The following is a 21,782-nucleotide window of genomic DNA, read 5'->3' on the forward strand; positions in this document are numbered from 1 at the left end:
GAACGCACACTGAATCCATTTGTTGTGTTCGTGTTGTTCTTTCTCTCCTGCGTCACTCTCATCTCTGACTGGAATTTTTTTCTCTTTCCTTTCTTCTCTTTCTTTCTTTCTTTTTTCCTCTTCAGTTTTTCTTTCTTTTCCTTTTCCTTCTCCCTTTCTTTTTCTCAGTTATTTGCCCGCTTTAAAATTGTGATCCATTGACTTGATACACTCCTGTGTATGGTCCGGTTCCTGCTGTGCCAGTGTCCTTCCACACCGGTCGTTCTGTCTCGCTCCGCTCTCCGTTCTTACTGTAACAGCAGACGGATGAGGACCGAGGAAGGAAGGTCAGCCCTGTGCTGCTCTCATGTATGGGAAATGGGCATTAGAGAATCATTCATCTGATGTAACGTCATCATCCCGGATGAGTGGGCCGAGGGCGGGAGACGCGCCGTCTCCCGGCCGTGGGGTCGTTCGTCACCTGCCGACGATAGGAAAGGTCGCGATCCATTCCCGTTGCTGAGGTCACGTTGGTAAACGTTTATACAACTTAAAAGGGACGTTGTCACGTCGATGCCTGCGTTGGAGCGGGAGGTGGAGAAACGGGCATGGAGAAATCCTTTCACAACACACCAGATATGGTCAGACGGAGAGCTGTGTCGACTGTCTGGCTGCGAGGTGGGTGGCATATCTGGTGTGGAGCAGGTACACGGTGTGTTCCATGACTAGTGTGTGTCTCATGTCTAGTGTGGTGCATGGGTATTGTTGTATTAAGGCCCAGATCGTTTGGTAGCTTCTGGCACACACCTATACACACCCGCACACACATGCAAATATACACAAACGCATGCAAATACACGCATACACGCTCGCATAATATGTACACACACATAAATGAGAGTGATGACAGAGAGAGTGAGAGGCAGAGAGAGCAGGACAGCTGTGTTTATCTAGCACAGGGACTGGGACGCTATGCCATAACATTGTGAGTCCTTGCAAGCATGTTCACCTCCAGCTCCCACTGTGCATTAAAGGTATATAAACAAAACCATCAACACGCCACTGCATCTCTCGTTCTCTCTCCTTCTCTTCCTCTTCTCCCGTCTCCCTTCATCCTTCTCTCCCTGTCTGCCTCTCCGACTCCCTCTCTCTTTCTCTGGTTGTCCCTCTCTCAAACTCTCTCCCTCCTCCCCTTCTCTACCTCGCTTTACATCTGTTAATTATTGATGCGCACGACATTAGGCCCGGTGTCGGCTTTGGTAGAGAAGGATTGGAACAGCAGGTGTTGTTGGCAGTCAGCATACAGGGTCAGAGGCTGCAGATACATACCATAGGTCCTTTTTTCCCCTCAACACGCTCTGTCATTTGACACCGGTTGTCCTAGCAACTGGCAACCGTAAAGTCATTCAGGGGACGTTAATCTTGTCCGAAGAATAGTCGCCGTCGTTTGTCTTCATTATATTTCACTATGCTCCTTCTTCCCAGTCGATCCAGGGGGGTTTAACCGAGTTATCAGCGATTTGTGGAGTACTTTGCAGACAGCCCAAATGAGGACCTACTGGGTCTAGTACGTGCATGGCCACGTGCATGTTAAACGCAGTGGCTATGTGGACTTGACTTCCCCGTCATCTGCAGACAAGAGGACTGCGGTCAGTGCGAGACAATATGCGACACCGCGTGTACATCAGCTGGAGGATCGTCGGAATATTTGTCTTCCCCTTTCGATATTGTTTCCCGTTTCACATGAACAGAGCAGGTTGAGGGAGGGCCAGGCTGATGTCCATGGAGGGTTTGGCATGTGGTTCATGCGCGCGTGTGTGTGTGTGATCATGTGAGATGGTGTGTGTTCTCTAGGGCAACTCATCTTCCACCATCTTTCAAATCTCTCCCCTCTCTCTCTCTCTCTCTCTCTCTCTCTCTCTCTCTCTCTCTCTCTCTCTCTCTCTTTATCTCTCTATCTCATTACTCTCGTCATTACTGCCTCTCTCGCTCTTTCCATCTCATCCTTCCTCTCTCTCTGATTTTCTCTCTCTGTTTTTTCTCTCTCTGCTTATAGTTAAGTGGGGTGCATAAAGCATGTGCTCGTGTATCAAAGAATACATGTACTTTCTCCTCAAGGGTCAGAGAAAAGGTTTCTCAGCTCTGGTTTGATGCAGTTTCAGAAATGGATTAGAGGAAGCTTACAACATTGTATCTGCCTGCGGCTGAGAAGAAGAGCTTGGCTTTACATGTCGAGCTAAGAAAGAGGAAGTATTCTAGCAGAGTCATGCTGTGAACAGTATGCTAACAGTAGCAGGTATTGTGTATTGCATTTGTGATGCTCAGCGGGAAATGATTTGCCTGCAGACCGAGAGATTCCAGGTTCAAATCCTCCACTTGCATTCCGCTTTGTATGAGCGCGCCTGCTAAATGAATACTTAGTATTCTTTTTTTTCCATTTATTATTCATAATATTGGAGTATGCCTCTTGTATGTCTTCTCTGTTCAGGAGCTATATTGCTCAGTGTTGCAGTGTCTCTGCATCGGGAACTGACCTGTACAAAGGCAGCATGCAGTACACATGAGTTGATACTATTAGGAGAAGTGTGAACACACAAACACACACATTCATGCATACACACACGCGCGTATGCCTTCATTAGGGCATGACATTCCATCCTGAAATGTGACCTGATGTCACCGCGGACAGCGAGAGCGGCTCATTAGGCTGGAGAGGAAAGCATCCCAACCTCTACCTTTCCTGTTCTCCACCTCTCCTCCACCCCTCTACCTCCTCTCCCTGTCCTCCTCTCCTCATCCTCTCCTCTTCCTCTCCTCATACTCTGCTCCACATCTCCTCTTCCCCTCCCATCCATCTCTCCTCCTCTCCTACTCCACCTCTCCCCTCCTCTCGATCACGGAGAAAAGAAACGGACCCGACTGAACCTAAGTAATTCGGGTCGCCCCCAGTCTGGGATGCTAATGCGATGAGGCCCGCGGAATCATCAGGGGGTTTCCCTGAGAGGAACTGTCCCTCTCTGTCTGGGTTCAAGGGGCCTAACACAACATGCAGCACACACTAACGCTCGCAGTAGGCGCTGCAAAGCCTTTCCAGAGAATGAAAGGGGCCTCGTGTCGAGGAACACGCTTGTTTTCAGCGCTCAAGAGGTCGTCAGAATGTCAAGATCAGCTGCTGGTTGCCCCTCTGATGGGAGAAGTCTAGAGTGTGGCTAGTGTCGGTGGTGAATCCGGTGGCATGGCGGGGCTTGGCCCCTTCCTCCTCCTCCTCCTCCTTCATCCCACCCTAACGCCTGTCCTCCATCTTGTGTGGTCACCCAGGAAGCCAACCGGACGCTCCACACGGACAGCCCAGACCTGCCCGAGTGTTTCCAGCTGTCCGTCCTGTCATGGCTGCCCTGCCTGTACCTCTGGGCCGTGAGCCCTCTCTACCTCCTCTACCTCAAGAAGAACAACAAAGGCTACATCATGATGTCCATCCTGAACCGAGTCAAGACGGTGAGGAGAGGGGGGCTGAGATGGCCGTGCGACACGGTCGCCGGCCGGTCAACTGTCCTGTCTCGGGAGGTTTGGTTCCCCTGGTGGACTGTTTGGACTTTTTGCGAATGTATCTTTGTATTTAATCTGTCTCTCTCTCTCTCTTGATTTTCTCGATATCTCCCTTTCCCCTCTCTCTTTCTCTCCTCTGCCTCTCACTCGCCCTCTGCCTCCCCCCGTCCCCACATCTCTCTCCCTACCTCCCCCCCCCTTTCTCCTTGCTCTCCTCCCCCCCCCCCCCCCCCCCCCCCCCCCCCCCCTCCTCTTCTCCCTTACCACCACCCTCTCTCTCTTTCCCTCTCCCCTTTCTCTTCCCTCTCACCTCCAGGTTCTGGGTGTGGTCCTGTGGATCGTATGCTGGACGGACCTCTTCTACGCGTTCCACGAGCAGCAGGTTGGCCTTGCCCAGCCGCCCATCTACTTCGTCACTCCGCTGGTGGTCGGCATGACAATGGTAGGTGCTCGGACAAGCGGACGCGCCGGTGTAAACAGGGCGGGGGGGGGGGGGGGTTAGGGAATTAGCGGTTAGGGAATCGGGCTACCAATCAGAAGGGTGCCGGTTTGATTCCCGGCCGTGACAAATGACGTTGTGTCCCTGGGAAAGGCACTTCACCCTATTTGCCTCGGGGGAATGTCCCTGTGCTTGCTGTAAGTCGCTCTGGATAAGAGCGTCTGCTAAATGACTAAATGAAATGAAACACAGCGACCTTGGATGCACTCACGCCCCTCCCTTACAAAGGGCCCGTTCTAGATCCGGCGGGCGTATTTTGCAGCGGGGAAGGTCATAGCCGCTGATTTCTTTATTTTTTTGGTCTTGAGTGGTGGGTCTGGTTTCCGTAGCATTTTCTGGATTGTTTTTTTGTGGGGCTTTTTGGTCCGTGCAGTGTGTGTGTGGCCACGGTAGCCCACATACACAGTAACCCACATCCGCTAATACAGGGCAGGGTGAACTCGCCTGGAAGGGGATTTATTGGGTGCGTGTGAGTGCCATGAGAGAGGGGGCGTCTGAGGACGGCACCGCTACCTCACATGGCCTCTGTGTTGCTGTGCTTTATTTAACTGTGTACCACTCTCTCTCCCTCTCTCTTTCGCCATCTCTCTCTCTTTCATCTCTCTCTCTCCCTCTCTGTCTCCGTCTGTCTCTCACACACACATCACCCTCTCTCTTTCATCTCTCCCTCTCTCTCTCACCACCCTCTCTTCCTCTCTCCAATCTCTCTCTACCTCTCTCTTCCCTGCTTCCTCCCCTCCCCCCCCCCCCCCCCCCCTCCTCCTCTCTATCTGTGCACCGTTCCCCTCCTCCCTGTGTGTGTCTCAGCTGCTGGCGACCTTCCTGGTCCAGTTGGAGAGGCTGCGAGGCGTGCAGTCCTCTGGGGTGCTCTTCATCTTCTGGTTCGTGTCCTCTCTGTGCGCCATTGTGCCTTTCCGCTCCAAGATCATCCAGGCCTCCATCCAGGTATGCTGGTTCACCATCACACACACACACACGCAAGACGCACTGTCTCGACTTTCTCTCACACACTCTCTCTCGCTCTCTCTCTCTCTCGCTCTCTCTCACTCACTCACTCACTCACTCACTCACTCACTCACTCACTCACACACACACACACAGACACTCAACTCAACACACTCTGTCTACCTCTCACACACACACACACAAACATACAGTATATTCATAGTTCATATTCTAAAACCTCCTCTCATCCACTTCTCCCTCTTCTTATCTACCTCTCCTCCTCTCCTCATCTGGGGCCTCATGTATAAACGTTGCGTACGCACGATAAGCTTGCGTACGTTGGTTTTTCACGCACACTTTGTGATGTGTAAAGATTTACTTGACGTGAGAATGTGCGGGCCGTCACAGAAAGTTTTGAGCAGACGTGAGAATGTGTGGACCTTCCGCAAAGTCTTGTCTGGCTCTGTAACATGGCGAATTCTAACTGAAAAGGGCTAAAACTCACCAAACATTACAAAATAAAGTTTCCACTACTACGTTTATGACGTTGACTATTCAAAAAACATACAAATAAAAGTTTGATCATTAATGTGGATGATCACATCAAACCCCCAAAAGGGAAATGCTATATAGCCTTCTGTTTAATCCGCCACCACTTAATAACTTCTGTTAAACTTGAGGGTGTCAAACGAACGACAAAATCACTCAGGAAACGCATGTCACTATAACCCTCTAGCTGCCATGCTTTTATAATGCGCCACCACTCGTTTCTTCATTTAAAGTTTTACATCGGACCATTTCTTCTTAATTTCTGCCCTGGTCCGGTTCTCCGAACCCACAGCCCTATTATAGGCCCCGTTTATGGCCCTATAATAATAATAGTGATGATTTTATTTGTAATGCACTTTACATTGAGCTAAATCTCAAAGTGCTACAGGTTAAAAACAAGAAAGGGCGCAAATAGTGACCATTTTCCACTCCGCCGACTTTCTTTTGTCGCTAATACCTGATGACAGGCCGCCAAACATTTTCTCGCCTCCACCTCTGTTGTCAGAACCTCAATCTCAGTCTGTGATTTTTTTTTCTTTTTTGCGTGTTTAGCCATTTTACCGTATTTCTTCGAAAAAACGCTGCAGTGTTTATTGAATAACGTTCATTTTTGGTGCCGCGTTTATACGAAGAAATACGGTAATTCAGACAAAGAAATTACCTCAGGAGCTCATTTATAGCCCATCTGCATATTCATTTATAAGATGAGGCAGTGGCTCGTTCAATCTCACGTTGATTGTGATTTATAAAGTAAAGGTGTGCAGGACCTGGCGTACGACCGGTTTTATACATGTGAATATTTCTGTGCGTAGGTACTTTTCTGTCACGACGTGAGGTGGGGTTGGACCCAAATGCAGGGGAGTACCGAGGCATAGCGAGGAACACAGGTTTAATTCTCAAAACGGGAAACAGACAGGGTACACGCAGGGACAAAGGGTAATGCTAAGACAAAGACTGGACACAAAGCAGGAACCTAAATACACAGAAACAAACAAGACACAGGTGAACACAATGAAACTAACGACAACTGAACGAGACAGGTGACGAGAATGACAGGGAAACACTAGGGCAGGGCAAAACCAAAAACAATAGGGGGGCACGGCTGTGGCCGTGACACTTTTCGAGTTTTGTCCGTACGCCATCCTCGGGTATGAAAGCTGCGCAATCCTTTACACATGAGGCCCCTGACATCTGAGGGCAAAATAGCACACCTTCTCTCCTCGCTCCCTCCCTACCTCTCTAACACACTTGTTAAAGAGCTTATGCTAGTTGGCTACTTTGTGGTGTTGGGGTCAACCGAGGTTGAGACTAAGGAGTTGGGGGGAGAGGAGAGGGAGTCCAGGAGAGGGCAAGAATGCAGAAATGTGAGGATTGTGTGTGGATGGGGTTGGGGGGGGGGGGGGGGGGGTGAGGATAGGATAGGACAGGATAGGTTAGAACAGACAGGCAGACCCACAGGTACACAGACAGATTGTGTGTGGATGGGGATGGGGGGGGGGGGGGGTGAGTGAGTGAGGGGATGAGTTCCTGTACTTCAAGGATCCATAAGATCTATACACATCCGTGTCTTAGCTTGTATAAAGGGCTTAACACATGAATCGTTTGATTTTATTTGGATTATCCCTGATGCTCTTTGCAGAAACATTTTGATTATAACAACCGGGATCAGGAATCAGTCTCCAGATCGGCGCTGTAAACACATAGGTTGGCCTAAATATTTTCAGGCCAAGTGGTAGGCTTAACCGCATTAACTGTCCTGCCGAAGGGTCAGGTGAGGATAGGCTGGCTAGCTGCGTAGACGGCTGGCTCCTTTCAGAGACAGACCCTCGCTCTGTGTCTGTGTGTGTACAGTGTGTGTGTGTGCAGTATATATATGTGTGTTTGTGTGTGTGTTCAGCATGTCTCTGTGAGTGTGCATGTGCACAGTAAGTGGGTGTGTGTGTACAATGCGTGTGCGTACAGTGTATGTGGGTGTGTCCAGTATGTCTGTGTGTGGGAGCACAGTGTGTGTGCGTGTGTGCAGTGTGCGGGTGGGTGTGTGTACACCGTTTGTCTGCGTGTGTTTCTGACGCTGAGTCCTCGCGTTGCAGACGGGGGAACCGGACCATCTGAGACTCACCACCTTCTACGTGTATTTCATCCTGGTGGTGCTGCAGCTGGTGCTCTGCTGCTTCAACGAGAAGCCTCCCCTCTTCTCCGACGTCGACACCGACCCTGTGAGGAAACCGAATGCGCCTGTGTGTGTGGATGTGTGTGTGGATGTGTGTGTGGATGTGTGTGTGGATGTGTGTGTGGATGTGTGTGTGGATGTGTGTGTATAGGTGGGTGTCGGTGTTAGTTTGTGCGTGTGCGTTTGTGTCAGCGGGCGTGTAGGTTTTTGTGCGTTTGTGTGCGCGTGCGTGTGTTCTTCTGCGTCGGCGTGCCTTCGGCAAGCGAGGGGGGAGGGAGAAGAAAGTGGGAGCGTGCGGGAGAGAAAGTGTTAACGTGTGCTAGGGTGCCACCACAGCTTACTCCCAAGTGTGTTTAGAGGGAGCACACACATACACACACACACACACACACACACACACACACAGCAGTTGCCTCAGGCAGGGAGTCGTCCGGCTCTGTCCTCATCTGACTCGCCTGGCCTATTTCTTTCCATTTATGTGTATTCCTTCCCAGAATCCTTGTCCTGAGTCCACTGCCGGCTTCCTGTCTACCATGACCTTCTGGTGGTTCACCAGGTACCAGAACCCTGTCTTCAACACAGGCCTGCAGCTCTGCTGAACCCACATAGGACTGAGATGTATTTACTGTAGTCCAAAAGATAAATAATAATAGAAAGGAAACAGGGTAGACTACCAGGAGATCAAAAGGAACAGGACCAATCATTTTTCTTTTACAGATGTTAAAAATTGTACTGTAAATACGAAGTTACATTAGAAACTGTTGGGTTGTCAGTGGTCCCCAGTCATGGAAACATACAGATTGACCGTTTTGTAATCTACTGTTATTAGTGAGAAGATTACAGGCAGCACTGCAGTGTTTTGTTTGCAGTTTGTTATTGTATTCATGTGTTACGTGTTACATACAAATGATATTTTTCTCTCTGTCCCCGCCTCTGATCTCTTTCTCTCCCACATCTCTATCTCTCTCTCTTCCACTTCTCATCTTCCATCACCTCTTTCTCTTTCCACGGCCTCTCAATTTTCCTCTTACTCTCTTTCCTACCCCTATCTTTTCTGTCACACACACACCTATTGTTCTCTCTCTCTCTCTCTCTCTCTCTCTCTCTCTCTCTCTCTCTCTCTCTCTCTCTCTCTCTCTCTCTCTCTCTCTCTCTCTCTCTCTCTCTCTCTCTCTCTCTCTCTCTCTCTCTCTCTCTCTCTCTCTCTCTCTCTGTCTCTCTCTCTTTCGTATTTGGTCTCCCTCACCCCTCTCTCTTCCCCCACCTCCCATCTTAGAATGGCAATCAAAGGCTACAAGAACCCTCTGGAGGCTAAGGACCTGTGGTCGCTGAACAAGAGGGACAGCTCAGAGGTGGTCGTCCCTCGCCTGCTGAAGGAATGGGAGAAGGAGCAGGGCCAGGCTCAGACCTCCAGGTAGGAGGGAGGGAGGGGAGGGGAGGGGAGGGGAGGGGAGGGGAGGGGAGGGGAGGGGAGGGGAGGGGAGGGGAGGGGGAGGGGAGGGGGAGGGGAGGGGGAGAGGGAGAGGGAGAGGGAGAGGGAGAGGGAGAGGAGAGATCTCATATTGGATCAAGTTGCAGGTCTAGTAGGCTACTGTAGATCAAATTAAAATCAAATTTTACTTTTTATCGCAATTTTTTTCAAGCAATGTTACAGAGGGCTTCACAGATTTGCACAACCAATAAACATAACCAACCAAAACAATCAAAGAAGACAAGGATAAATGGCAAGAAACCTGGGAAGGAGCAATTCAGTGAGTGAAACCCCCCAGGATGTTTGGTGATACAGGTCTGGTGGAATACAGACCAGCAGGTCAGGTCTGGTGGAATACAGAACCTGGGGCCGGTTGCACAAAACACCTTAAATTGAGATTTTTCTTAAAGTCAGAATTGAGGTTTTCTTAAAATATAATTGTTTACACAAAACACCTTTTAAGTCTTCTGCTTAAGGTTTCCTTAGTAAATGTTCCCTTAAGTATTTTAGGTTTTCTTCATATCTTGGTGTTATACTTAAGGAATCCCTTAAAGTTTGTTAAAGCGTTGCAAGAAGGACCTTAGCAACCAAAGTAAGGAAGAAAACTCTGACTTATAATTGTTAATGCATGGCCGAGTTTATGGAGATAAATGAACCTATATCCGAAGAAGATTGTTCCGAATTTTAAATTATAGATATGACTGGCAGATAATTCATGAATTGTCCGACCGTCTAGAGTTGCATCACTTTACTTTCCTTAGCTGTGCTCTTCCAGCCGTACTGCAGTAAAAAATTGCAGACGGTCTTACCCGTCTGCTGAACACCGTGAGTTAAGTTCCCGTCAAAACAAGAGGAGGATGAGATAGCGGGGGGAGGATGAGATAGCGGATGAGATTCTTAAATTTTGCCGGCTTCCTGAGAGTAGGTCAATGTGGCGTGGTAGACGGGGCCTACATAAGGACTCCAGCGCCCGTTCAATATGAAGATCAGTTTGTCAACGAAAAAAAAATCACATTCAATCAATGTCCAGTTAGTTTGTATGGAAATGAGATAACCAACGTTGTTGCACAATACGGGGTGTGCGACACAGCACAATTGTGTATCGATCCGATACCGAGTAAATACAGGGTCAGTATTGCCAATACCGATATCGATACTTTTTACTTAGAAAAGCAGCTTATCTGAGTCACAACCACTATGATGTCAAGGGAGTTGTGAACCGAATGAAGAGAAGAGAAATGTAAACTTAAGTATCGATATCATTACGCGAGTATCGATCGATACCGATACCAACTTGGGTATATCGAAACTTTTAGATCGATCCACCCACCCCTATTGCACAGTGGCCTGGCAGTAGCCATGACGTTCGGATACTCTATGAAAGCGTCGTAGCAAGGGAGTTTGAGGAGGGCACTCATAAAGGCCTCCTACTTGGAGACAGTGGGTATCCATGTCATCCATGGCTTGTGACACCCTTCAGAAATCCTGCCAACAGATCTCAGGCAAGTGGTCTCACCTTTTATCAGCTGCATTCTTGACCTTTATTTGGGCCTTTAGCCGAATTCAGTCGATGTTATTGATAATCATTTTATAGTACCATTTGGTCCCCTCTCCATCTCCCACACAACATGAGAACTACAACTTGGTCTGTGGAAGACACGGGCCATTGAGCGGTTCAACAGGCAGTGGAAACGCTGCTTCTACTGCCTGCATGCTGAGCTCCGTGTAGATCCAGGCAGAGCATGCAAGATCATTTGAGCATGTGCGGAGCTGTTCAACCTATTCAAGAACTTCACTGTACATGAGGAGGAGAAGCAGCATGAAGCCATTGAAGAGTTTGAAGAGAATGCAGAAGTTGAAAACAATGGCTACGCTATGCGTGAGGCCATATTGAACAAGTTATTCCGTGAAATGTGACAGGCTACAAAAAAAGAATGATTCCATGGTCTTCATTGAATAGGCACATTTTATTTTATTTTATTGAAAGTTAATTATTTGATTAAGATGTAAATATGATTACACTATTCTTCCAGAACAGTTTATGTTACATTACATTTATTCATTTAGCAGAGCCTTTTATTTCAAGCGACTTCCAAGAGAGAGCTTTAGAAAAGTGCATAGGTCAATGATCATAAACAACGAGATAGCCCCAAAAACATTGCGGGTAGCCAAAACATGGAGCATGCATTGTGAAAAGCGAATAAGTGCCAATAGGAAGAAACAATAGAGCATGTAAACACATTACAATTAAACAAAATGAACCTCGAAAGTGCAAAAGTGTATCTGTAGGAAGCAGGCAACAATGATAGAATTCACAGTAAGTACAAGTAGTTAAATCAGTTACAACTAACCAACAAGTGCAACAAGTCCCTCAATAAGTGTTATTGTATTCGCTGGAGGAAATAAACTAACATCTGATGCAAGAAATCTTTCTTAAGTACCGTTGTACTCCTGGAACAAGCGCGTCTTAAGCCGTTTCTTGAAGGTGGGGAGACAGTCAGTGTCTTTGATGGAGATGGGGAGATGTTACGCCTATCCTTCATGGAGCTTGCTCATCTTGTGCTGTAATAAAATATTCAGAATGTTCAAATTTCTCTGCTCCACGTCCAAGTTCTCAATTTGTATCAAGAAATCTTTTTTTGGGGGAGAAGCTAAACTACACTTTTGGAGTACTAAAATCATACGTGCAAAAAGGTCATATAAGATGGTAAAGATGTTTAGGGCTATGTGAACTTTAACTACTCTGCAATAAGAATGATATTTGCTACTTCGTTAGATATCTTCTTACTTTGACATTTTTCGTGTCCGAGGGCGAGGGGTTCGCTGGGACAGTCGATGTGTTTGCAACGTTAGGCTACTTGAAAACGTCAATTTCCCAAATGTCCGGATTTAGTGGTTTAATTCACAGTCATGCCGTTAACAGTAATATCATGAATTAGGCATTAACTAATGACTGTCTACCTTTCCAAATGACCACCGCTCTCTCCTCCACCAGTAATCCCAACCATAGTAGGTGCGTTACCAATGGAGTTCGCTACCATCACTGCCTCATCGGAAAGTGGTTTTGGAGGTGGACCACCACCTGAAAAATTACATTTTGTTCGGAATAAATTATGTTAATGTAGTCTAATCTGCACCACACCCTTAAGTAAATCCCTTAGATAAGGAGAAATGTACCCTACCGTTTTGTAGGGGTGGGGGGAAAAATCGATTCCCATTTGAATTGCGATTCAGTCTTCTAGGGATTCAGATCGATTCACAAATTTAAAAAAAGTTTTTCTTTATTTTCAAATTGTAAAAAATATTTTTCATTTTATCCTTGTACGTAACATTTTTATTTTTGTATGACAATAAACACTTAACTGCCCATCACAGTCAAATAGAAACACAAACACTAAACAGGAAACTGGAATTAAATGTAAGCATGGAATCGATTCGAATCGTGAGGTACCAAAAGATTCCCACTCCCAGTGTTTTGTGCAACCGGCCCAAAGGTCTGACCATTCCACACTCTGCACCTCCCAGGACCCGCACTGCCGAACTACTGGAATCTCCTGTCTAAACACCCTCGACACCAGAGACTACAAGTTTCTGCTGAACTTCCACCTCTCACCACGGTTACCATGGTTTCTGCATTGTTATTCGTTCCCACCATCCAACGCTCTCGCAATCTCTGTGTTTCATTTGGAGGCCCCTTCCATCTCTTTTCACATTTCCTTCTGTTCCCTACCTTTTTCTATCTTCACTTTGTATGTCAAGCATTGTTCTTTTCAACCACCCCCTCCATGTCCCATTCCCACCCTCCAGTACCCCCTCCCTACCCTGTCCCCCTCCTCCCCATTCCCCCACCCCATACTCTCTCCGCCCTGCTACCCCTCCCCCCATTCTCTCCCCCCCCGGTCCAGCCTGCTCCGCCAGGTGTGACCAGCCCTGCGTGTCTGTCTCATGGTGGGTAACTGATATCAGGTACTAACTGGCTTAAGCCTCCTTTCACTGGTGCGCTCAGGAGAAACCTGTTTCATTGGGAGTGAGGAATTCTGTTGAAGTTGTCAGACTTAACTGAAAAACAGTTCTGTGTAAGCCTCTGCTGGAATCCAACCCTTCCACTTCCGCACAAGCACACCACCTCTCTCTCTCTCTCTCTCTCTCTCTCTCTCAGATAATGGGAGAAAGAGAGACAGCGCTGTTAAGACCAGTTGTAGAGAATATCTAGTGAAAGGCTGTAACTGTTGAAGCACTGTAGGGAAAAACACTGAATAACCTTTGTGTTGACTATGTCCTGGAATGTGTTGGTTGGCAGCCTGATGTGTCTTGAAGGTCATGATTGGATAAAGCACTGTGTGACATTGCTTGTATTGGCTATACAAACACATAAATACCTTATTTATTTGATTAAACGCTGCAGCGTTTATTACACAATGTTCATTTTTGGTGTGGCGTTTATTCGAGGGCGGCGTTTAATTAATAATAGAGATTTAGTGAATTGTAGCTGCAGTGCGGCCTTAGACAAACAAAGAATAGACAAAGAGGTCAAACAGAAAGCCTAGTGTAAAATTGATGCCGTGCAACTCCCTTTCTCATTGGCTATCAATAAGGCGTGCGTGGGTAGTACTTAAACTGTCTCAAATACAAGTGTTCTACATTGTGTAGAAATCTGAAGCAGCATGCCGAAACGTTCTTCCACTTTAGCTTTCAAACAGAAAGCTGTGCAGAAAACATTCACCAGCAGCAACAGATCTGTAGCCCTGAAACTTGGGGTTGATGAAACTAGGCCGTAGCCGCAGCCAACATGGGAGACAAATTGCATTTTTTGTGATAATTTCGGACAGCGTGCGTGGTTGCCTGTCGTAGCGTAGCACAATTATAGTTTTTATATCAATATTTTGGGGGGGGGGACATTTGGGGGGGGGACATTTTGACCAGATTTGAATATTGGGGGGGATGTGTTTCCCCCCAATATGTATTATGATTACGGCCTTGTGATGAAATGCAAATTTTCGAGTGGCGAAATACATTTTAAATTGTACACGTGTGATTTACTTGTGTAATAAATACTGTGTTTTAATTTAACCAATGAAATAACAGTTTTCAGATTTTTTGGGTGCGGCGTTTAATCGAGGAAGGCGTTTATTACACAATGTTCATTTTTGGTGCAGCGTTTATTCGAGGGTGGCGTTATTTGAGGGTGGCGTTTAATCAAAGAAATACGGTGTGTATATATATATATAGATTTTTTTTTATACTATAGATATGAAATGTGATTGATGAAATGTGTTTGGACAAATGTGACTGATCAAATGGGAGTGATGAGATGTGATTGGTGAGCTGGTCCTGTCCCCCAGCCCTGAGGAGACGGTGACGCTGCTGTCGGAGGAGAAGAAGAAGACCCCCAGGAAGCCGGCGTTCCTTCGCTCGCTGCTCAGGACCTTTGGACCCTACTTTCTGATTGGCTCGGCCTACAAGCTGCTGCAGGACATCATTACCTTCGTCAACCCTCAGCTCCTCAGGTAGGGGGCGGGGCTTCGCCTGTTCTGGCCACGCCCATGTCAGACCTGCAAAATCCTTTGGGACCTTTCATCTCTTCTTGTTGATTTATTTTTGAACATTTGTTATATTCAACAGAGGCGTTTATTTATGTTTTTTTTGCATTTGTCATACCTACATACATTATTGGACAGTGTTAAGTGACGTGTGACAAGAAAGGCAGGTAGAGAGAGAGAGACAGAGAGAGAGAAGACTGCAGCAAAGGGCCAAGGTCAGACTCACCCAGAACGCTGCTCACTTATCAGGTGAGCTACCGGGGCGATCCCCAGCAGAGTTTTGTATCCAAAGTGACGGATGAGTAATGCATGCAGGATCAGAAGTGCGTTGTTCTGAGCGCATTACAGCGGTCAGGGTCAAGGAACAGCCACGATGCCAGAGAAACAGAGTTTCTCGAACAGTACCATCCATGTAAATCCTTCTAGAACCAGCGTTAATTACTGTACAAGGCCAGTAGAGGAGAGTACAGCACAGAATCATGAAACGGAACCTAGAAACGGCCTACCTAGAACTGACCGGCCGCTTTAACAACAGGACTGGAGTTCTAGAATTCTGGTCCATCGAATGTGAAGATCAAAGGTCTAAGCACTACAAAGAGAAAGCAAACATTTGACTGTATGGAAAAAATTGGTCGGACGTAAACAGGGGTTTACTAGCCGGGTATTGTTCTGTGTGAAGTGTACTGTCCCTGGTGTTTGCATGTGCCGCTGTGTTCATTCATCATTTTGTTGTCAGTTTTTTGTGTGATTCAAATGTGTTCCCTATTCCGAATGTGTCGTATCTTAGTTATGGGAGGGTGTATATTTAAATGTATCCATGAGGGTCGTTAGATGATTTTCTGTCAGAGGATGGGCCAAGGAAAGCACCACAACGAAAGAGTTGACTTTGTTTATTATATCGAGCTGCTTGGATCACGTCACCACGACAGGCAGAGTGGTTGGCATGAGTGAGAAACATGTCTCTCAGATGGACATGACATACATGAGCTGGACCATACAAATATTGTAACCACCAAAACATGTCCTTAAACGGTACACATTCCACAACTTAAGGCACAGGGAAAACAACACGCAGGTGACGTGGTCGTCGCTCATCGTTTATACTATTTTCTGCATGTTGCCCTTTCCGCAGGTTAAAGTGCACATTCACATCTATATGTGTATTGTCACAAGACCGCTGCGTGACCACAGCAAGAGACAACCTCACATATGTATAGAAAACCCGCGTATCAAGGGTGAAGACTGCTGGATCTGTTGGTCTCTCCTCTGTTTATTGAAGAAACTGTCCTTTCCCTCTCCTCTCCTCTCTCTCTCTCTCTCTCTCTCTCTCTCGCTCCCTTTCTCTCCCTGTCTCTCTTTCTGTCCTCCTCCCCCTCTCGCTCCCCCTTCTCTCCCTCCTTCAGGATGTTGATTTCGTTCACCAAGGAGGAGAACGTTCCGTACTGGTGGGGCTACGCTCTGGCGTTCCTCATGTTCTTTGTGGCGTTCCTGCAGACCCTCATCCTGCACCAGCACTTCCAGTACTGCTTTGTTACTGGCATGAGAATCCGCACAGCCATCATAGGGGCCATCTACAGGAAGGTACACGCACGGGCAAGCACACACACACACACACACTCAAGTACAGTACATACACACACTGACAGATACACACATCGAAACACAAACTACAAACACACGCCCATGAGACTGAGACTCAAACACCTACACAAAAAGACAACTTTGACCCTTCCCAGGAGTCTGACACCCCAGTGTTCCCCTCCCTACCCAGTCTCTGGTGATCACCAACGCTGCCAAACGCTCCTCTACCGTGGGGGAGATCGTCAACCTGATGTCTGTGGACGCCCAGAGATTCATGGACCTCACCACCTTCCTCAACATGCTGTGGTCCGCCCCCCTGCAGATCATCCTGGCTCTCTACTTCCTGTGGCAGGTGGGTGGCCCTCTCCCATGTATGTCTCTGATTGGTTGACCTCCATCGTCCTCCTGCTGCGATAGGCTGTATGTGTGGTGCCCTCTGTGGAGACAGACATTACTGGTTAATAACTCTCTGTGTTGATTGAACATGTCTCCTAGGGTTGATTTAACTGGTTTGTATGGATTTTTCTCAGTGATGGATCAGAGCATTGTATTGAAGAGCCAGGTCTGGCGAGGTTGATCTGTTTGTGCGTGTATGTGTGTTTTATGTGTGTGTGTGTGTTACAGAACCTCGGTCCGTCCGTGCTAGCCGGTGTGGCTGTGATGGTGCTCCTTATCCCGTTAAACGCTGCCATCGCTGTGAAGACCAGAGCCTTTCAGGTACCGGAAGGACACCAAGATACACACGCATGCACACCGAACACACACACAACCACACATGCACACACAACCCCAAAGACATGCACATCAAACACACACACAACTGAATACCTAACACGTAAACACACAGCAGTTTATGTGTTCAGAATGTACACAAGTCACGGTGAGTTGTACACATCATGTTGAGCTGCTACGCACCCCTGAGAGAATCCCGACCGCAGCCTCCGCTTGAAGTCAGACACCTGGAGATAAAACACTGACTGTGCTTCTCAGCTGGTTCGGCTTCTCCACCAGTTTCTTCCCCCCAGAAGACGTCAAATAGAGACGATCCTTCCGCATTAAAAGGCGTTATTTGATATTGCATTATTCATGGGAATGTTTTTCTTCAAAGAAGTTGCACCGCTAGTGTATGAAGATAAAGCGCAAATACTGTTTCCTTTTTAGCTTGTGTTATTTTGCAAACTTATCTGTGCTGCTCTCTGTGGTGTGCTTTGAAGTGCACGGTTCCTTCTCTTTTGGAACTTTTCAAAGCATCTTTAAATGCAGGATATGTTTTACTTTGAAATATGAATAACAGATACATATTTAGTCCAGTAAGTCAACTGATAATCCTTTTTTTTAAATAATTCTTACTCGAATCATTTCATTCAATAATCTTCTCTCTTTTGTTCTTTGGCATTTGTTCTCCCTATCTCTCTCTCCTCTCCATCTCTCTCACTCTCCCGCCCTCCCCCAGGTGGAGCAGATGCGGTACAAGGACTCGCGTATTAAGCTGATGAACGAGATCCTGAACGGGATCAAGGTGTTGAAGTTGTACGCCTGGGAGAAGTCCTTCATGGACCAGGTCCTGGCCATCCGCCAGAAGGAGCTCATGGTTCTGAAGAAGACGGCCTACCTCGGCTCCCTGTCTACCATGGCCTGGACCAGCGCCCCCTTCCTGGTACCGACCGACACGACACCCCCTCCTCACCTCATGACAGCCTCTTTGTTGCTTGGAAGAGAGATAGGAAGACGGTTTAAACCAACTCTGTTTCCAGGAAGGGACACGGGAAGACATTTTAGACCCACTCTGTTGCTAGGTAGCGAAACAGGAAGGCCGTTTATACCATGTTTGTCAGAGGTTGTTTTGGTGTGTATGAGGGGAAAATGTCAGGCAGAACTACAAAAACAGACAGAACAGGAGGACAAAGGACAGTCAGTCATTTAAAAAGAGAGCTCCACATAAAGTTGCTATTCATCCAAATATGAGAGCTATTGCCATGACTCAACATGAACACAAACGCCAGGAGGCTGTTGAATAGGGCGAGTGAGTCATTTTTAAGCGCAGGTAGGAGAGACAGCGTGAGCGATGCACGAGTTTCTCCCAAATCTGCTCCAATGCTGGTTCCCCGATGGCCCCTTTACAGGTTGCCTTGACGACGTTCGCGGTGTACGTGACGGTCGATGAGAACAACATCCTGGACGCAGAGAAGGCCTTCGTGTCCCTGTCTCTCTTCAACATCCTCCGCTTTCCCCTCAACATGCTGCCTCAGGTCATCAGCAGCCTCGTCCAGGTGGGCCCTCAACTCCTCTCCTGCTCCCTCTCTCATTGCCCCTTTCCCTCCACTCTTCCTGCTCCCTCTGTCATTGCCCCTTTCCCTCCTCTCCTCCTCCCTCTCTCTCTCTCATTCTCTGTCGTCATGATGAGAACATGTATTTATTGTATAAACAGGACCCTGCAGACCAAATGCTCTGGTAAAAATAACATTTACATTACTTTGTGTGTGTGTGTGTGCGGCGGGGGCTCCAGGCGAGTGTGTCTCTGAAGCGTATTCAGAATTTCCTGAGTCACGATGAGCTGGACCCAGAGTCTGTGGACAGAGCCAACATTGCCTCAGGTAAAACTATGTGTCCTCCCCAGCACACACACACACACACACACACACCCCCTGCCGCGTCTCGCTAGGCAGGTTCCCACTTGTCCGCTAGAGGAGAGAAAAGTCACGGGTTCACAGAGTGGTAGAGGGCTGTTCTGTCTAGTCATGCACATACTGGCTGTTTTCATGCCGGCACTTTGGAAAGTGTTTCTTTGTGTTGCTAAGCCTGGGCTCAGTCAGTCAGTTATTTTTGTGCTTACAGCTGTGCTGTAGCTCATTGCGACGTTTGTTTTGTCGTGATTGAATCCATTAGGCTGCGAGTCAGCATATCACGAAGTGTCTTTTTTTTTCCACCAAGTCACAAAATGACAAAGTGTCAGTCGTTGAGCTGCAAAGCATTCCCCAAACTCGTTTTGAAAAGAAAATGCTGTGTCATTCTTAGCCGTCACATCCGGCATGCTCTGCAGGAGGTAGTGATGTTCCGGTGTGTTCTTTTCCAGACTGTGCTGTCACCGTGGTCAACGGCAAGTTCACCTGGACCAAAGAGGATCCCCCTGTCCTGCACAGGTACGCCCTCCAGTTAGACCAGCAGAGTCTGTCTGTGTTCCACTGAGGGCACTGATGAACGAGTGAATGAACAGTGTCTCCCCAGTATCAACCTTATGAATGAGTGAATGAAGTCCCCCAGTCTCAATCGTATGAATGACAGAATGCTTATGTGTGTCTCTAGTATCAACCTTATGAATGAGTGAATGATGTCCCCCAGTATCAAACGTATGAATGAGTGAATTATGTCTCCAGTATCAACCTTATGAATGAGTGAATGTTGATGTGTCTCCAGCATCAACCTTATGAATGAGTGAATGTTGATGTGTCTCCAGCATCAACCTTATGAATGAGTGAATGATGTCTCCAGTATCAACCTTATGAATGAGTGAATGTGGATGTGTCTCCAGCATCAACCTTATGAATGAGTGAATGTTGATGTGTCTCCAGCATCAACCTTATGAATGAGTGAATGATGTCTCCAGTATCAACCTTATGAATGAGTGAATGTTGATGTGTCTCCAGCATCAGCCTGATGGTGCCGCAGGGCTCTCTGCTGGCTGTGGTGGGTCATGTAGGCTGTGGGAAGTCCTCGCTGATCTCGGCTCTGCTGGGGGAGATGGAGAAGCTGGATGGGGAGATCTCTATACAGGTATGTTTTCTGCCCGGAAATGGACTTGTTTGCATTTATATATCTTTTTTTGTTGTGTAAAGGTTAACGTTTTCATCTGTTGGGTAGCTTGAGGCGGAACAGTCTAGCATCGCTCTCCTGTACTGAGTCCCTGTGTTTCTGTCCTTTCTCCTTTTCCTGTTTGCCTTTTCTTCTCCTCTCTCTACCTCTTCTACTCTCCTCCTTCTCAAACTCCTCCACCCGTTCTCTTCCTCTGCTCACTTCTCCTGCTTCCACCCTCCTCCCTTCCTCCCTCTATCATCCCTTCGTCCTCCTCTCATATCCCCTCCCCTCCTCCTCCCTCCATCCTCTATTCCCCTTCCTCTCCCATCCTCTCATCTCCCATCATCGTCCTCTACCCTCCTCCTCCCCCCATCCTCCCTTCTTTCTCCTCTCCCCCTCCCTTCTCCTCCTCCCCTCTTCCTCCTCCTCTCCTCCAGGGCTCTGTGGCCTACGTACCCCAGCAGGCCTGGATCCAGAACGCCACGCTGAGAGACAACATCCTGTTTGGGAAGCCCTTCAATGAGCCCAAGTACCGCTGCATCCTGGAGGCCTGCGCCCTGACCCCTGACCTGGAAGTGCTTCCTGGAGGGGACCAGACAGAGATTGGGGAGAAGGTATGGCCCTCCCTGACGCCCCCCCCTCCCCCCTTCCCCCTGGGTCTTCATAGTCTGAAGAAAGCGTGCCATTCATGGTTCCTCTGCGGGTGACAACATGTAGTGCTGCACTGACGGCTCTGTGTGCGTCTTTGTTTATCCCTCCCCCCCATCTCTACTTCTCTCTCTCCCTCTATCCTCGGCCTCGCCCGTCCATGCGTCCATTCTTCCCTTGCTTCCACTCTTCATCCATCCATCCCTCCCTACCTCTCTCTCCCCCTCTCTCTTCTTAACTCCATCCATCCCCACCTCTCTCCCTAACTCCATCTCTTCCTCGCTTCATCCATCTATCCCCGAACTCTCTCCCTCAATCCCCTTCCCTCATTCGTCCATCCGTCCTTCAACTCTTCATCCGTCCATCCCCATCTCCCACCCACCTCCCCCCCAACTCCCTCCCCCCTCCAGGGTATAAACCTGTCCGGGGGGCAGAGGCAGAGGGTGAGCATCGCCAGAGCTCTGTACAGCGAAGCCGACGTCTACCTGCTGGACGACCCGCTGTCTGCAGTCGACGCCCACGTGGCCAAGCACATCTTCGACAAAGTCATGGGCCCCGATGGGGCGCTCAAGGACAAGGTGAGACCAGGGGACCTCGTCCTCCCCCTTTTAGAGGAGGCTGAACTCCAGCGTCTTCAGCCAACCTGCTGCAGTTTAGCTCCACTTTCGAACGCACATACACACACGCGCGTGTGCTCTCACACTCTCGTATGTTCTCTCTCGCACATGCCCTTTCTCTCTCTCCCACACACACACACACACACACGTTCTCACAAACACACACACTCTCACACATACACATGACATGGGCTGGTAGTCAGGCTGGGAGGCTTGTCAGGTCAAGACTTGCAGTGGGAGTAAGACCAGTCAGAGGAAGTTGTAACTCTTATCTGGTTTATGGTTTTAGACTCTCTTTGCTGCCTCATGAAGGATCATGTTTATGACTCAAAGATAAGCTGTTAACAGTATAGAGTTAAACTGAATGTGTTAACGCACTCTCAAGCGGATTCAGGGCCCTGTATACCTGGACAGGGCGAAGGAAGGTTTACAGAGAGACTTCTGA

At 48.0% G+C, this 21,782-nt stretch overlaps 1 protein-coding gene across 6 annotated transcripts in view; it reads left to right on the forward strand.

Annotated features, from left to right (window-relative positions):
* Positions 1-21,782, forward strand: part of abcc3 (ATP-binding cassette, sub-family C (CFTR/MRP), member 3) — a 44,393-nt gene that overhangs the window by 12,315 nt on the left and 10,296 nt on the right. For 5 of the 6 annotated variants that reach the window (XR_006956986.1, XM_047032934.1, XM_047032935.1 and 2 more), the window contains exons 2-18: positions 3,298-3,474; positions 3,842-3,967; positions 4,832-4,969; positions 7,609-7,734; positions 8,183-8,244; positions 8,965-9,102; positions 14,502-14,666; positions 16,103-16,280; positions 16,471-16,632; positions 16,905-16,997; positions 17,734-17,937; positions 18,404-18,550; positions 18,787-18,874; positions 19,354-19,420; positions 19,925-20,051; positions 20,510-20,686; positions 21,131-21,298. Coding sequence is in view for 5 of the 6 variants with exons in the window: in XM_047032934.1 (XP_046888890.1) it covers positions 3,298-3,474; positions 3,842-3,967; positions 4,832-4,969; positions 7,609-7,734; positions 8,183-8,244; positions 8,965-9,102; positions 14,502-14,666; positions 16,103-16,280; positions 16,471-16,632; positions 16,905-16,997; positions 17,734-17,937; positions 18,404-18,550; positions 18,787-18,874; positions 19,354-19,420; positions 19,925-20,051; positions 20,510-20,686; positions 21,131-21,298 (2,343 nt within the window). In the remaining variant the exon portion in view is untranslated. Of the gene's footprint in view, positions 1-3,297; positions 3,475-3,841; positions 3,968-4,831; positions 4,970-7,608; positions 7,735-8,182; positions 8,245-8,964; positions 9,103-14,501; positions 14,667-14,858; positions 14,949-16,102; positions 16,281-16,470; positions 16,633-16,904; positions 16,998-17,733; positions 17,938-18,403; positions 18,551-18,786; positions 18,875-19,353; positions 19,421-19,924; positions 20,052-20,509; positions 20,687-21,130; positions 21,299-21,782 lie in introns of those variants that run through there. The other variant, XM_047032933.1, reaches the window with a different exon arrangement.

The sequence above is a fragment of the Hypomesus transpacificus genome, chromosome 13 (genome assembly GCF_021917145.1).
Source record: "Hypomesus transpacificus isolate Combined female chromosome 13, fHypTra1, whole genome shotgun sequence".
NCBI classification, from domain to species: domain Eukaryota; kingdom Metazoa; phylum Chordata; class Actinopteri; order Osmeriformes; family Osmeridae; genus Hypomesus; species Hypomesus transpacificus.